Here is a 16,238-nt window from a genome sequence, read left to right as displayed (position 1 = left end):
TTTTTGTAATGTTTTATTAAAAGAATTACAAAAGTACAAAGGAAATACATTATATTAAATTATAGCTTCACACATTGTAAAGGGTAAATTAACAAATAAGACATTAGGAGGATCCGGCCACAGAGCTTCTTACAATCTAAGTTGACGTATTGACTAACCCCACCCATTCTAGAAATTTTGCCCACAAATTTATTGCAGCTTCCAGGTCTGTGTACGAGGTAGGTCTATTAAATAACTAGACTGATTAAATAACTCACCTTTATTTATTGGTATTACAAATTTAATGTTTGTCCCCTTCAATATACTCCCCATTTGCACTAATACATCGCTGAAGTCTTGTTTTCCACTGGTCGAAGGCATGGAGCAAATCAATTCCTGTCACTTGTTTCAACATATCTGCCGTTTTCTTCTTTACAGCATCAACTGACTCAAAATGTGTCCCTTTAAGCGCCGATTTAAGTTTTGGGAAAAGATAAAAATCACAAGGTGCTAAATCAGGCCAATATGGAGGATGTTGAAGTGTAGTAATGTGTTTGTCGGTCAAAAACTGCTTCAAAGAAAGTGCTGTGTGAGCAGGAGCATTGTCCTGGTGAAGAAAGAAACCATCTTCCCACAGTTGCGGCCGATTCTTTCTGACCCTTTCACTCAACTTTTGGAAAACTTCCTTATAATAATGCTGATTAACTGTTGTGCCTTCTGGAACCCATTCTTCCAAAATTACACCCTTGATATCGAAAAAAACAAATAGCATTTCTTTGAATTTTGATTTGCTTTGACGAGCTTTTTTCATTCTTGGTGATGACGGTGTTTTCCAGTGCACTGACTGTCTTCTGGTTTCAGGATCGTACTGGAGGATCCAGAACTCATCACAAGTGATTACTTTATGAAACAGGTTTGGATCTGTGTCAAGTTGCTGCAGAATGTCAACACAACATTCCTTGCGACGTTCTTTTTGCTCTGGTGTGAGAACCCTCGGGACCATCTTTGCACAAACTTTCGTCATGTTAAGATCCTCACGCAAAATTTTCCATACGGTGTCTTTGTCAATGTTCACGGATTCAGCTATCATTCGAACACTGAGCCGGCGGTCTTCTCGAACAATCTGACTGATCTTTTCTACATTTTCTTCGGTTCTTGAAGTGCAAGGTCGTCCAGGGCGTTCATCATCTAAGACATTCTCACGTCCCTCGCTAAATCTTTTGTGCCACTGAAACACACGCGCACGAGACAGGCAGTCGTTCCCATAGGCCGCAGTAAGCATTTGAAAACATTCTGTTGGTGTTTTGTGCAATTTTACTAAAAATTTCAAATTGACACGTTGTTCGACTTTTAAACTTAGCATTTTTTCGGCACTCTACAGAAAACACAACCAAACTAAATGGGGACTCACAATCAACTGAACGTCAGAGTGTTGCAGCTTGTCATGCAGGTTCAAGGTTACTACGTACGAGTTATAACCGGTTCTGACTGCTTGGTTTACTAGGAATCACAGTCTTGTTATTTAATAGACATACCAGTCAGCATCTGATCCAAGGTCACCTCAACGTCACCTGCAGAGAAAGGGGAAAAACGCGTTAAACTGGATGCATTCTTCAGTTACACAAGAGAACTCAAATGGGCCGTTTAGGTCGCAACAAGAGGACATCAAGGCCTGTTCTGCAGGTTTTGTTTTTCCAGCTAACTTCAAGCACTACTGTGAAATGCATGGAGCAGAAACTGCCTAAACTACATTAATCATATACAGCAATAATAATCCTCAAACAGTAACTAAGGGTTGAAATCGCCTGTTCTATTTCATGGGCAACATTTAAAAACATAGGTCATGTGCACCTATCAGAAATTGTCTCCAATATCAGCCACAAGGGATTGTGCAAAATATGAAGGCATTTAGTGTCTGGCAGTACCAAGAGATAGACACAAACATCTACTAGTATTAGAGTTAATATGAGATCGGAGCCACAGTCACTATTGGGTCTCCCAAATATCCATCATCAGTTATTTATATTATACGGCTATTAGAAGTCACTGAGTCATGTGACCATACAACAGCATTAGACTGTAGGTAGAGATTCAAAGAGTCCGGAATTTAAGCCAAGTGGTACATTCCTTATATTACACAAGTTTTCCTAATGAACACTGGATTAATGACATCAGAACTCACTAAATTATAGATATTTACAGGAGTTTCTACAAATATAATAAGTCATGTCAATATCTTACACCCACAATCCCTACTACAACACAAGATTCATGGGTTGTCTGGCTGGTAATCATTCTTAGTACCCACATGTTGGGCCCAGAGTGTAGACGCAGCCACATTGCTCTATGCCACCTAATGACACAGACATGAAACCAAGACCATGTCTGCAACGCCTCTAGGGGCAAGAAATAAACAGCAATAAGAGACTCACCAGGAAACTGACAGTAATCTGTAATCCAAGGACTCCACATCTATCCTGTAGATAAATATAGGACGTGTCAGCACAGAGCAACGATACAATTGTGCAAAAATAATTGATTTCTGTGGCTAATCTGGCTGGTAATTACCCTTAGTTATTAACCCCAACTAGAACATAACTATTACAATGTTACATTTATAGGGTGTCTGGCTGGTAATCATTCTTAGTACCCACATGTTGGGCCCAGAGTGTAGACGCAGCCACATTGCTCTATGCCACCTAATGACACAGACATGAAACCAAGACCATGCCTGCAACGCCTCTAGGGGCAAGAAAGAACCCCCTCCCCAACTTATACCCCCCAGGACTGTCAGCCTGCCTCTAGCAGCAGGGAGCTGGATTCCATCCCCTATCGATCGCTTGTGGAACTACATGTCCCAGCAAGTCTTTACTCACTGGGATGTGTTGTCCCTGGGCAGCTAGAAGACACGTGTCTAGCTGTGATTATATTAAGGGCACATCAGGATACTCACAGTACAATGACAGCGCCCGGGCCCTTGCGCTCTCTCGGGGCCCCTACATCCTCCCCGTCCGGAGACTCATCGTAGAGAGATCAGCACATGTCGCGCTGGGCTTTAAATAGCCCACTACGGAGCGCCAGCGGGGTCAAACAGGCGTGCAGTACTAAGCGACTGCCACTAGATGGCGACAGACGGAACACACGGAGTGACAGACACTTGTTAATAGCCGCATATAGGAGACGCCCGTGCAGTACTGAGCAGCCGCCACTAGATGGAGACACACAACGCAGGCGATGATTAACAGCTGCCGAAAAACAGACGCCCATGCAGTAATAAGCAGCCGCCACTAGATGGCAACAGACACAATGAGAAATGCTAATTACCTGCAGATTACTTGCAGCAGATAGCTGGTATTCACAGGTTGTAGCTGGGTGTTCTCATTTATTGCTGGGGGACATGGTATATAATGTACCAGGATTTTGGATACCTATGTATGAATTAACCCCTGGGTCTGCAGCCATGTCAAGGCACAGAGTATACTTATAGATTATGAGCAATGTTTTTTACAGAAGGGGGTAATATGATGACATTGTTAATTATAAGGATATTAGAAGCCACTGTGCAAACATATGTGACCACAGAGCTCCAATATCATTACGTTTATATAGGCGGATGTGGGAAAACACATAAGGGTCAGTTACAAATACCCCCTAAAAACGGCGGCCACGCTGCTTTTTTATTTGCAGAAGTTATTTCAATTTGTGAAGGACATTTCAAGATGCCCCAATTTTCCGGTCTTTGTTAACATTTCCAGGGAAAGTGTAAGAACATCACATCACAGACCACCCGACTTCTGTTTTAGGGTCACCTTAATCTATCTGAACGTTTACATCTTTCTCCTAAAATGCTGCTTGGTGCAGCCTCACGTATGTTTTAAATTAATTACAAATGTGAGGGGACATTGGTGGTATTTTACCTAAGGGTAAAACTATCCAAAATCATACAACCAATTAGCATTTAGCAAAGACACCCTCAATGCCCCCCAACTCCATCAGTCGCGGGGGATCCTGCAATGAATGGTGTACATGGAAGGGAGACTTATATTGGTATTTATAGTGTATATAAGTGTCCATATTTAATGGTCTTTCTGTGTCTAACCACAATATCAACTGAAGAATTTAGATGGTACATTTTCTGACAATATCATTTTAAGGTTCGCAATATTATCCTTAGTTAGCAATTGTATAGTAGTTTCCTTGTCTGTTGATAAAAGTTGGATACAATGTAACAGTTGGATACATTGTAAGAGAACGCTCACAATCAGCCACTGTGGGTGCATCAGAGAACCATTAGGGGTTAACCAACCTACCAGCATTTGGTATCACTACTACCTATGGTTTACCGCACATGCTGACCTTGCACGCGCACTTTATTCTCTGGGCCCATGATGCATTACAGACCCTTGGAAGACAGCTCCCCAAATATATCCATACAAAGGTAGACATAGGTCTTCCTGGAATCTTTCTTATGGTCCAGCTGCAGCACCTAAAGGGTTAAATCATCTGTGACTTCCGGATGTGGACAGAATCTCCTCTATCTACACAGCTGACTGCCAAAGGTGTTCTGGGCCTTCTGTGAAAGCCCGAGCTGGTTGTCATTCTCATCATGAGCGACAGATAAATTCATATTTAATAATTCAGGGCGTGGGGCTGCTGCACATCACCTCGATGCATATACTACCGGTTTGTACGGTAAGGAATCTCTGCTCATTTTTGAGCGGAGATTTGAGTCAGAACATCGAGGCGACGTGTCTCCGTGGACTGTTCTGAAGACACATAGCGGAACCTCACGCCGAGCTGAATCCCCCTCCCAGGGGTCCATATGAGGCAGCCAAGGCGGTTTCATCTAACGGACCCTTGTAGTGAAAGAGAACTCGCTGTCTGAGCTGTGGCACTTCAGGATCCAACGCTGACTAACGGGAACATTTCAAACTCAAACAGCGCAGTGTCAGTTCCTCACTCCTGTCAGTGCCTGTATTAGACATTTTTATTTATGACACGGCGCCGTTTGAACCAAAATTTCTCCCGTCAAGTTGTCCTTTAAAAAACTTCCAGTAACAAAAATCAGGACTGTCCTAGCAACTCAACACACTTCATATTTTGCATCCCTCTCCGCTGTTCTGTCTCAGACTGACCTGTTTTAGAATCACTTCAGAAATTAACATTACTTTAGAAAGACACACAATGACCTTAAAGTTTTATTCATGGTATAGACAGACATTTACATTAACGCTGGAGGACGGATGGTACTAGGAGTCCGCCATCTTACTCCTCAGTCCGTACAGAATCTCCATTTGTTTCCTCTTGTCCTTTGCCCGGTTGATGGTCATTTTAAAGAGCTTACAATACAGTTCCACAGCAGACGGACTGTCGTCGTTGCCCGGCACAGGGTAGGTAATTATACTGGGATTGCAGTTGGTGTCCACTATCCCCACCGTTGGTATGTTCATCTTGGCGGCATCGCGTATGGCCACGTGTTGCTCGAACACCGTATTGAGCGTACCAAGGAAGATGATCAGGTCTGGAAGCCGTACGCCGGGCCCGTACTGGATTTTAGAGTTGGTCAGAAGGCCGCCGCGCCAGAAACGAGTGTGGGCGTATTCCCCGCAATCCTTGGCCAGGTTCTCTACCATGTGGGTAAACTGGCGATTACGGCAAACAAACAAGATGATTCCCTTCCGGTAAGCAATGTGGGCGATGAAATTCAGGGCTAACTGTAGATGTTCCTGTGTCAGGTCGAGATCTATGATGTCCTGTTGCAGACGGGACCCAAAAATGTACGGCTCCATCAACCTGCGTCAAAGAAAGGTTTGATTAACGTTTGTCCACCAGAGGAACAAAAACCAACGTCCGAAATAAGAAGTCTATCGAGTCTTATAATATTCCCACTCAGTCACCCTATTGATTCCCCAGATTATTTCAATATAATGTCACATGTAGCACAAATTCTATTGGTTGGACTGTTAGGGTCTTACTAAGGGTCCAATCCCGAATCTACACCAATCTATCAGGTATTCCAGGTAACCGACTCCAAATGTTGGTACTACCAGCTGTGAGAACAACATTTTCTTCCTGACAGTATCCATATATTTCAAATATTTTACACTAGGATATATTCAGACACAGACTGTTAACAAGATACCAAACAGCTCTATAACACCGATTTATCTAGTACTTAATGTACAACTTACTTTATGTCATCACTACGGCAAGGAACACCCCCTCCCCTTTCAAAGTACCCCAGCTGATCCCTGCCAAAAGTAGGGATCAGCATTTTGTGAAAGAACAGAGTATAACTCTTTTAATGGCCTGTACCTTCAGTATTGAGGTTGTCTAGTCTATTTCAGAGCTGGAGAAGACTCTTATTAATTTTAACTATTACTCTCTTCTGATAGATCAATATTTAGCGATAACCGGGGTATTGATCTGTGTTATGAAACCTTAAAAAACAATTTGATAAAAAAAAACAAAACAAACATAGTTCCCCATTAATTACCGTGAAAGAAGGTGACTAGAATTTTTAGGACAGGATAAAGAGTTTCTGTATAATAACATGGAACAAGTAATATTCAGCTTCCAGCGCTAAACAGTTTAATATATTAATATACACCCACTATACCTTGTTTATAATAACAAGTGCTCACTACCAAACCATTCTCTTCAATTGGACCTTACAATGAAATCTTCTAATGTTTCCACTAATAAGTAAATTCCAAAAAATTGGGGGTGTACGTCACATCTATATTACATGGGGTGTCTGAGAAAATTACATTTGGTAAAATGATTTACTATTCGTCCTGATAAGTGGGAGTGATTGGTCTCCCTGCCCTGTAATTCACTGGCCCAACCAGACCCACTTCCAAACCCAGCGGGAAATGTCGGAATCTAGAGTTAAAGTATTTCACACGCGATGACGCACCGGTGGCGACATCCCATCTTGTGTCCCAGGTGAACTCGGGCGTCGAACAAAGTTCTGAGGGAGAAGAATTCCTTCACGTTAAAGAAATCGGGGTGGTTCAGGGGCTCGGAGATCAGCCAGTTGGTGAAATCTAGAAGCCAGGAAACAGAGAGGGGGAAAAAAAACCAAAACGTTGTGTAAATATTAATAGGAAAAGATAATCTGATTATAATTGTGATTTATTCCCCATATATGCAGGAAAACATCTGAGCCGTACAGGAAACATACAATGTAATCTGCCCTATTGTTTATATTATTATAGTTAAACTTGAGGATTCTCTACAACATTAACCACTGTGACCACGGGCGTTAGATTTTGCACTGACAGACGCAAATATTGTTAGAAAAGACCAAGGCGCTGGATCTGCGCAGCTGGACCTTGTCTGATTTGCCCAGCGATAGATCCTGGCACTCGGACTGAGGGCGCCCAGCGTTATAACTCTACATGTGAGCGCAGATCAGCGGATATCTGTTACACTATCTCACGTTCTGTAACTTCACACGCGTGTTGGATTTTGTGATGTTTATTAGTAAACTCAGAGACTAGATTTTTTCTGGTATATAACTCACCGTTCACATTAGTCTCCGGCGATTGTTCGGCTGCAGGAGATGAGACGGTTCCATACGACCTTCCACATGGATGTATAGCGGGAATCAGTCTGCAGGAAGCCGCTGTTTGCAGACTCAGGCAGCCCAGTCTCGGTAACGCTGTGCACCAAAAATACATTTTATTATTTATTATTATGCAAAACTTATAGCTCATATTCTTCCAGCTGCCAAAGCTCAGACACCCGAACATTGGAAGGAACAAGAACTCCCTCAATCTCTGGCCTTAAAAACTTTATCTAGCATATTGCATGCATGGAGAGCGTTACATATATCCTCCACACCTAAACGTGGTGCCGTATGGGCCTTTTGGTACTTGAGAAAAAGTAGACGGCACCTGGCGAGAGCGCTAACACCTCCCGAGGTATCTGCGAGTATCTCATCATCTGGATATTCCAGAAGCCGTCTACAGGACCTCCTCACACTATTAATCATACAGGTCATTTACTTTCCAGATGTGTAAGTTATCCTGTTTTCTTCTTGATGTTTTGGAACTATATTAGACCTCTCTTTACAATTATTTATATAATTTTATTTTTGGTACAGAACCTCAGCTTTCACCCGGTTTTGCACATGCCTCTAAATTCCCCCCTTCGTTCCCTTTCCCAGTTACTTTTAAAAATATATAATAATGAAGAAACAATTCTGCTGGTAACTAGATCACTGTTGTATTCGCCTTATCAGATTCACTAATAAACAAAGTAAAAAAAATATATATATTTTGCTTCTTGTAACATTTTTAATGTTACAAGAAGCAAAACAAAAAGAAACCAAGAACATTTTCAGTTCTTCCTGACCTACTCTAGTGTCTTCGGTTTATATCATACTGCGGGGTTCTGACAATTCTTTGTAGGTCTACAATCATCACTTGTAATTAAAGACCCTGTGATACAGAATTGCCCCTGGCTCCCCAATATCCAAAACTCTTGGCTCAGTGATTTCAGGGATCACTTATGGGGTGTGTTCCCATCAACACCCGGCCCCACCCACAAAATGTCTGCCTCCACTGTGTGTACATTTTAAGCAGCACTGTATGTTGATACACTCCTGCCAACCTGTCTCTGATCAGTCTCTGTTATTGCTTTACCCACTAACTTAACTGCAGCAGTAACCTGGTCTCCATTAATTACAGTGTAAACAGCATATAGTGTAACATTAATATCTTCTGTAGCCCAAGTTACTGTAACTGGAAAATACATTGAAAAATCAGAAGCTGATTATCACACTGTAAGAAGGAGTCAGGTTGGTAGAGACAGAACCTTCACACAAGGACTGATACAAAATGTCTGAAGTTTAACAAAAGCAGAATTATACTATGATCATTGCAAGCTATGCAGAACAGGGTCCAATAATATGTACAATTATATAATGCTCATGAGTCTGTGTTTATTTTTATATATATATATATATATATATATATATATATATATAGACACAAACAGTGTTGTGTGTGTATATCTTATTCAGACTCATGCACAGCCAGATGCACAATATACCAGCCCATTGTCAGTGATCAGCATTGCAGGCATGCCAGGCACACCATGCAGCAGAGAGGGCAGACATGCCAGGCACACCATGCAGCAGAGAGGGCAGACATGCCAGGCACACCATGCAGCAGAGAGGGCAGACATGCCAGGCACACCATGCAGCAGAGATGGCAGACATGCCAGGCACACCATGCAGCAGAGAGGGTACACATGTCAGGCACACCATGCAGCAGTAACAGGGGAGCACAAGGACCTCCAGACACCGTCCCTGGGGCCACTTACCAGTCCTGAGCAGGGCAGTGACTGCAGGGGGAGCCATGCTGCTGGGGAAGGTCAGATCCTGCACAACTTCCTCTGTACAAACACTTCCTCTTCCAGAGCCCCTACAGCGCCACCTGCTGGATAACCAGCAAATTGGAGTAATGTATCCACACATTAAGCTGGGTGCACACCTATGTAATCTTACTGCCAGAGCTGGATTAAGGCTTTAGGGGGCCCGGGGCACTTAAGACAAGGGGGCCCCTAAGATCAAAAATTAAGGCAGTGGTTCCCAAACTTTTGCAGTTTGCGGCACCCTTAGAGTCATCCACACACTCTGTGCCCCTGCATCATCATCAACACACTCTGTGCCCCTCTGCATCCACACACTGTGTGCCCCTGCATCATCTCCACACACTCTGTGCCCATCTGCATCCTCACTCTGCCCCCTCCTTCATTCTTTTGCCCCTCCATTGTTTCCTATCACCATTCCCCTCCGTTTCTTTACTTACCATACTTCACCTTCTTTCTTTTATTTCTTCTGTCTTTTCTTCTCTCTTCTTACCAATTTGGCGGTGCCTGGGACCCAACATCCTCTCTCCTTGCCGCTGCTCACTGAATGTCGAGCATGATATATATATTAATATTAGTACAGGTACTTGTAAATTGTACAAGCACCTCTGTATAAAACGCATGTAAAATAACGCCATTGGATATAAGGCTATAGGCATTGACACATCCTGCATTACATCACCTACAGCCCACAGTATGACACTTACAGCTCTCCCAGAGGGCTCGCCTAGGTTGTCTGCATAAGACAAATTATTGCTTCCACAAACTAAAATACTGTACATTAAAACAATCATCAAAGGCCCACATTAAAATGGGTATTGACACAACACATTAAAACTAACATTGAAACCGCACATTAAAAATAGCATTGATAACATACACTAAAACAACCAATAATACCGCAAGCTAAAACTAGCACTGATACTGCACGCTAAAACTAGCATTGATACCGCACTTTAAAAATACCATTGATAATGCACATTTAAACTAGCAATGATACCGCACATTAAAACTAACATAAAAAATAAACATTGATAACATAACACCAATTTTGACTATATATGTATATATATATATATATATATATATATATATATATATATATATATATATATATATATATATATATATAATGTGTGTGTGTGTGTGTGTGTGTGTGTGTGTGTGTGTGTGCAGCTATGTAGTATATATCATGCAGGACCCTCTATTTTATTAATCATTATTAAATTAATTATCGAAGCCTGCCACTTATTTTAAAGCTTTAATTAGATTATTTATCTAGATTATTTATTTATTTATATAAACAAATTTATGTATGTATGTATATATATATATATATATATATAAAATCGGGCATTGGCGCTACCAGTCTAATATTAATGTTCAATGTATATTTATTGAAACATAACTGATAAAATAAATAATCATATGTATATACATATTGAAGAAGACCCTTCATAGCAGGATTAATACTCTATTGCTTGATTAAATATGTCAAATGTAGCCTGAAAATAAATATATATATATATATATATATATATATATATATACATATATACATATACATATATACACACTCTTACTACTGCAGGTGGCTACATATTTAATCAAACAGTCAAGTAATAATCAAGCTATGAAGGGTCTTCTTAAATATGTATATACATATGAATATTTATTTTATCAGTTATGGTTCAATAATATAAATATGTATATACATAAAATAAATAATCATATGTATATACTTATTTAAGAAGACCCTTCATAGTGAATGGCATATTTATTTATATATGATTCTCCTTTTGTTCTATGGGGACTCACCTTCTCTCCTTCATGTGAAGGGGGAGCTGCTGCACATGCGCAGCAGCTCCATTTCGGCCATTTTAGATGGTCCAGCAGCCGCGGTGCTGCTGACAGAGAGTGGATGCATGCATCAGTGGGGATCCCGCCGGCCGCCGCATCTGACAGCTGTCAGATAGCAACTGACAGCTGTCAGACAACAACTGACAGCTGTCAGATGCGGCAGCCGGCGGGATCCCCACTGATGCATGCATCCACTCTCTGTCAGCAGCACCGCAGCTGCTATCAGCATGTGAGGGTATGCGGGTGGCGGGGGGCCCTTGGAGAGAGGGGGGCCCGGGGCACGTGCCCTCTGTGCCCCCCCCTTAATCCGGCCATGCTTACTGCAGATGTGATTTCTGTAATGATTTCACCAATGACTGAAAGTCCAGATGAGCAGCCAGTTCATGTGTACACACCTACATGATTTACCTTCAGATCTGTGATCTTCATCTCTCATAACCATCTGCTGAGAAGATGGTGACTCTGTACACTGTACAGATATCTGCCTACGGGGCTGGTGGTGAGTGCGTGCACACTGCCATATTTACATGACATCGTTCCATCGCTGATCGTGATTTTTAGGAAGTTTATAAAACCAAATCAACAGATGTGTTTTGGGAGTGTACACACGCTTGCAATATCTCATCAAACAGTTGAGAATCATGTGATCTGTGTATGAATTGCATACATGCTTTACAAGTGCCTAGAATCTCTTAGCTAAATATAGTGTTTGAAATATGAAGAAAAGCTGGAGCTCCTCCATAGCACTGATTTGTAGATTGATGTCTCATGGAGGGAAGATCCCAACTGTTGCAAATATGGGTAAAGAGAAAATGCTGTATGCTCTATATAATCTGCACAGTACAATTATCCTCATTCGTTATATTGGAGGCAATGCCCACTATTGATCCTTATCCTGGGGGCAGTATTCCATCCACAATTATCCTGCAACAGCTTTAACACAGCTCAGTCTCCACGTGTGAGAGACAACGATAGCAGAGTATGCGTCATCATTCTATGTTTTTCAAGGGACCAGGAAAAATTGGTGCAATAGGAAGGTGCAAAAAGGGGGTATAGCTAAAAACACCCCAAACGTCAAGTAAAATAAGGGATGAAACAGACAAAGCAAATTGTAATGGACCATTTGTGCAGTATGGTGTTTATTTGCTCCAGCATGTAAAATGTCTACACGTGGAGGACTGGCCATGAGAAAATCAAATCTGTACAGTAAAATAAGTAATCTAATTGTTCCTAAGCTGAGCAATTCCTTAGTCCTGTATACTACATGTCTATGTTGGATCCTTTATATCATGAATCACTGAGCTGTACTAAACACAGAAATACACAGGAACAACTACTGTACCCCAATGTGATAGTTCAAAATCATGTATCTGGGAGACATTTTTGGTGTATAATACAGGAAAACATAAATAACAGCAGGACAATGGGCTTATTGAAATAGATTGGATGATTAAGAGTCTGTGGGAATAAAAGTTTAAAATCAATGAAACTATAAAATTAGGGATGTAAAATGTGGGTTTGCTGCATTCAGGACAGTAATGGAAGATTTGTGTGGATTGTATTTCACATTGGTACATATAAGCAACATTGTTTCCTGTAGCAGATACTATGTAGTGTGACTGAAAGATGTTACTCTGCTGCCCTCTAGTGGTAACATATAAGTAACAGTTTCCTGTAGCAGATATTATGTAGTGACTGAAAAATGTTACTCTACTGCCCTCTAGTGGTAATATATAAGTAACATTGTTTCCTGTAGCAGATACTGTGTTTTATGTGACTGAAAGCTGTTACTCTGCTGCCCTCTGGTGGTTTCCTAGCAACAGTTACTAGGCAGACTGTGTTGCTGGCAACAAGAGGCAGTCAGTGTTTACTTCTGGTTTAAGGCTCATTTAGGGTCCAGGAGGTGGGAGATACAATGTCTGACAATCCCCCTCCACATCCATCTTCTGCTCAGCAGCCGGAGACCCATTACCCCAAAACCAGTGATTTCTACAGGGTGCAGCCGGGTTTACCTGCCAAGTTTAATCACCCAGAGACATGGAGCCAGGGCTACAGGTAAATAACACTAAATATAATTATACCTCTACTCTGTCATTATTTGTAAATCTGATTAATGATCAGATATCAGTGTGAGAGCACTATTGTATGAATAATTACAGTTATTACCATCATACATTATCTAACAATGTACATGGTTTAGGGAAGGAGAACATTCTTATTACACATGAAACATGTCTATAGCAATGTAAAAGCATAATCAGAGGCAAACGTTGAGAGGTCCGTATTCCCCTAGAGCTTACAATCTAAAATAAAGCACACAATGCAGAAGGCACTTAAGTAATTATTATAGAACATTGGGCTCTGGAGAAAGCAATTATATATTATATCTGAAAGCTGTAAACATTTCAGATAAATGGAGAGTATATGAATCTTGTAAAACAAACACAGAAGTAATGAAGATCTTATGTTAAAAGGAAACCACCTATATTTTTTTAAGACAAAGAAAATCCCCCAATTAATAACATGACTTGCAAATTATAATTAACACTTTGGTCCCTTCTGGTGGAAAAATAATAATATAATTTTCTAACCTATCTACTTGTGAGCTGATTTAAGTTGACAAGTGGTTTTGAAAAGGTATTCTGTCCCCTACATCACCCTCCTTTTCCTATCTCGCTTTTTTAATGGATTAAGGATTAATGTAAATGTTTTTCTTTCACAGTATGTTCACTGTGGGTAATTTGCATTAAGATCGGAGATAAATAGAGAACTCACAGGGAAGATGTTCTCTCCAGACCATAAGCCCCTGATACACAGAACTCATACATTATATAGGTTCACACTCCTCTCTCAGGTAGTAGAGTGACAGGTGATAGACAGTACGGTTTATAGGCTGTGTGATACGTGTCTGCTAGGACTTACCACAAAGGGCATCTAATAACGTGTCTATCATCTCCAGACCCAAACCAACTAATCCTCTGTACCGGACGACAAACCAGACGTATGGAAATAGAGTTCCCACTGTCCATGAAATGCCGGTAAGCCTCCAGCAGATATAAAGAGTCTGCTATCACTGTCTATGTCACAGTATCAGATATCACACTCTGCACTATGAGAAACTGTTAAATGCGTTTCTTAAAACATTGTAATATAAGAGATGTGTTCTTCATTTTACTGCAGGCGTTTAAGGATGTATATCACATCTCTACTTCTCCGACCCTGATCTGTCTTCTAGACAGTGCTGCTCAATCTCTACTTTAGCTAAAGCCCCAAGTGTCAGTGTTCTGGGACCCCAAGTGTCAGTGTGTCAGTATTCTGGGACCCCAAGTGTCAGTGTGTCATTGTTCTGGGACCCCAAGTGTCAGTGTGTCAGTATTCTGTGACCCCAAGTGTCAGTGTGTCATTGTTCTGGGACCCCAAGTGTCAGTGTGTCAGTATTCTGGGACCCCAAGTGTCAGTGTGTCATTGTTCTGGGACCCCAAGTGTCAGTGTGTCAGTATTCTGGGACCCCAAGTGTCAGTGTGTCAGTATTCTGGGACCCCAAGTGTCAGTGTGTCATTGTTCTAGGACCCCGACTGTCAGTGTGTCATTGTTCTAGGACCCCGACTGTCAGTATGTCATTGTTATAGGACCCCAAGGGCTAGATTTACTAAGCTGCGGGTTTGAAAAAGTGGGGATGTTGCCTATAGCAACCAATCAGATTCTAGCTTTCATTTATTTAGTACCTTATACAAAATGACAGCTAGAATCTGATTGGTTGCTATAGGCAACATCCCCACTTTTTCAAACCCGCAGCTTAGTAAATCTAGCCCCAAGTGTCAGTGTGTCATTGTTATAGGACCCCAAGTGTCAGTGTGTCATTGTTATAGGACCCCAAGTGTCAGTGTGTCATTGTTATAGGACCCCAGGTGTCATTGTTCTGGGATCCAAGTGTCATTATTCTAGGACCCCGAGTGTCAGTGTGTCATTATTCTAGGACCCAAGTGTCAATGTATTATTGTTCTGGGACCCAGAGCGTCAAAAAATTAAAATAACTTTATAACTGTTTTCTGTTAACTTATTTTTTTGTTATTTTCAGACAACATTTAATGTGGTTTCTGATAAATTTTCGGAAGTGGCTACAAAATGTGGAATGTACCGAAACAATGGATTTAACACCTACATAGAGAGGAGTTTTGTTACAGGTCCGGATAATCTTATCACTGCCCAGGACACGCTGAACTTCCACAAGAGTTATAACACGAGCGGCCCATCCCAATCAGTGTGACTGTACTGCTCACGCTGGGAATGAGAACTCTCTATGTAACTGGCTCAGAACGGTGCATCGAGTTAGTTACATTTGTAGCTGTAAAAAACAACCAGTGAATTCACCTTTGTCTTCTGTCTTTCATTAAAGGAGAATAAAAGGACGCAGCAATTAATCATTAATCATTTTTTGTGTACATGTGTCTAGTATTCTGCTGTAACGCATTATTTTTCTCTATTCAACATATTAAGTATATATAACAAAAGTTATGTTGTGTGAAATAGCCACATTGTCTCTTTCTGGATAGGGGGCAATGGAGGGGGGGGGGTATATGCATCAGAAAAAATAACAAATAAATATATATGTGTATATAGATATACAGAAAAAGTAGATTTATAATGCCATGTGCTATATCTTATATTATCACCAAACCTTGAACTATTTTGGTCTAGGTATCTATCATGCTATATTCCTCATTACTTGTACATGAATGTGTGTATGGATTATGACACCATAAAGTGATCGGATAAAACGTTGCCAAATAGAAACTTTATTTAGTGAAAAACTGGAGACATTACAAACATTTATAACAGAACGTTACCAATTAAACATGATCTTCCTGATTGCTGGAAGTAATCAGAGAAAGATCTCACGTAACAATGTAACAGACATGACTGGACCACTGATCCGCTCAGAGGAGCATATTCAATTGTTGGCGGAAACGCCGAAAATCTATGCGCTCCCCGCACTATTAGCGTATTTACGGTAATAG

The 16,238-nt window shown here is 41.0% G+C and overlaps 2 protein-coding genes and 2 non-coding genes across 4 annotated transcripts; 1 reads left to right on the top strand and 3 right to left on the bottom strand.

The window, feature by feature from the left end:
• Positions 1-2,254: 2,254 nt before the first annotated feature.
• LOC142102659 (small nucleolar RNA SNORA17) lies at positions 2,255-2,386 on the bottom strand. The gene has a single exon (XR_012679313.1). It is a non-coding gene; the product is annotated as a small nucleolar RNA SNORA17 (small nucleolar RNA).
• A 214-nt stretch (positions 2,387-2,600) lies between these two features.
• LOC142102658 (small nucleolar RNA SNORA17) lies at positions 2,601-2,732 on the bottom strand. Its single transcript, XR_012679312.1, has one exon. It is a non-coding gene; the product is annotated as a small nucleolar RNA SNORA17 (small nucleolar RNA).
• A 2,432-nt stretch (positions 2,733-5,164) lies between these two features.
• On the bottom strand, positions 5,165-9,418 carry MRPS2 (mitochondrial ribosomal protein S2). The gene is made up of 4 exons (XM_075186122.1): positions 9,313-9,418; positions 7,508-7,645; positions 6,899-7,028; positions 5,165-5,772 (listed from the first exon to the last, which is right to left on the bottom strand). The coding sequence occupies exons 1-4, from the start codon at positions 9,347-9,349 to the stop codon at positions 5,229-5,231; spliced, it is 849 nt and encodes a 282-aa protein (XP_075042223.1). The 5' UTR covers positions 9,350-9,418; the 3' UTR covers positions 5,165-5,228.
• A 3,582-nt stretch (positions 9,419-13,000) lies between these two features.
• PIERCE1 (piercer of microtubule wall 1) lies at positions 13,001-15,648 on the top strand. Its single transcript, XM_075186121.1, has 3 exons — positions 13,001-13,275; positions 14,180-14,258; positions 15,299-15,648. Exons 1-3 carry the CDS (start codon positions 13,136-13,138, stop codon positions 15,485-15,487), a joined length of 408 nt encoding a protein of 135 aa, XP_075042222.1. The 5' UTR covers positions 13,001-13,135; the 3' UTR covers positions 15,488-15,648.
• The last annotated feature ends 590 nt before the right edge of the window (positions 15,649-16,238 follow it).

The sequence above is a fragment of the Mixophyes fleayi genome, chromosome 9, assembly GCF_038048845.1.
Source record: "Mixophyes fleayi isolate aMixFle1 chromosome 9, aMixFle1.hap1, whole genome shotgun sequence".
Classification (NCBI taxonomy): Eukaryota; Metazoa; Chordata; class Amphibia; order Anura; family Limnodynastidae; genus Mixophyes; species Mixophyes fleayi.
This window is presented reverse-complemented; position numbering and strand designations above follow the sequence as displayed.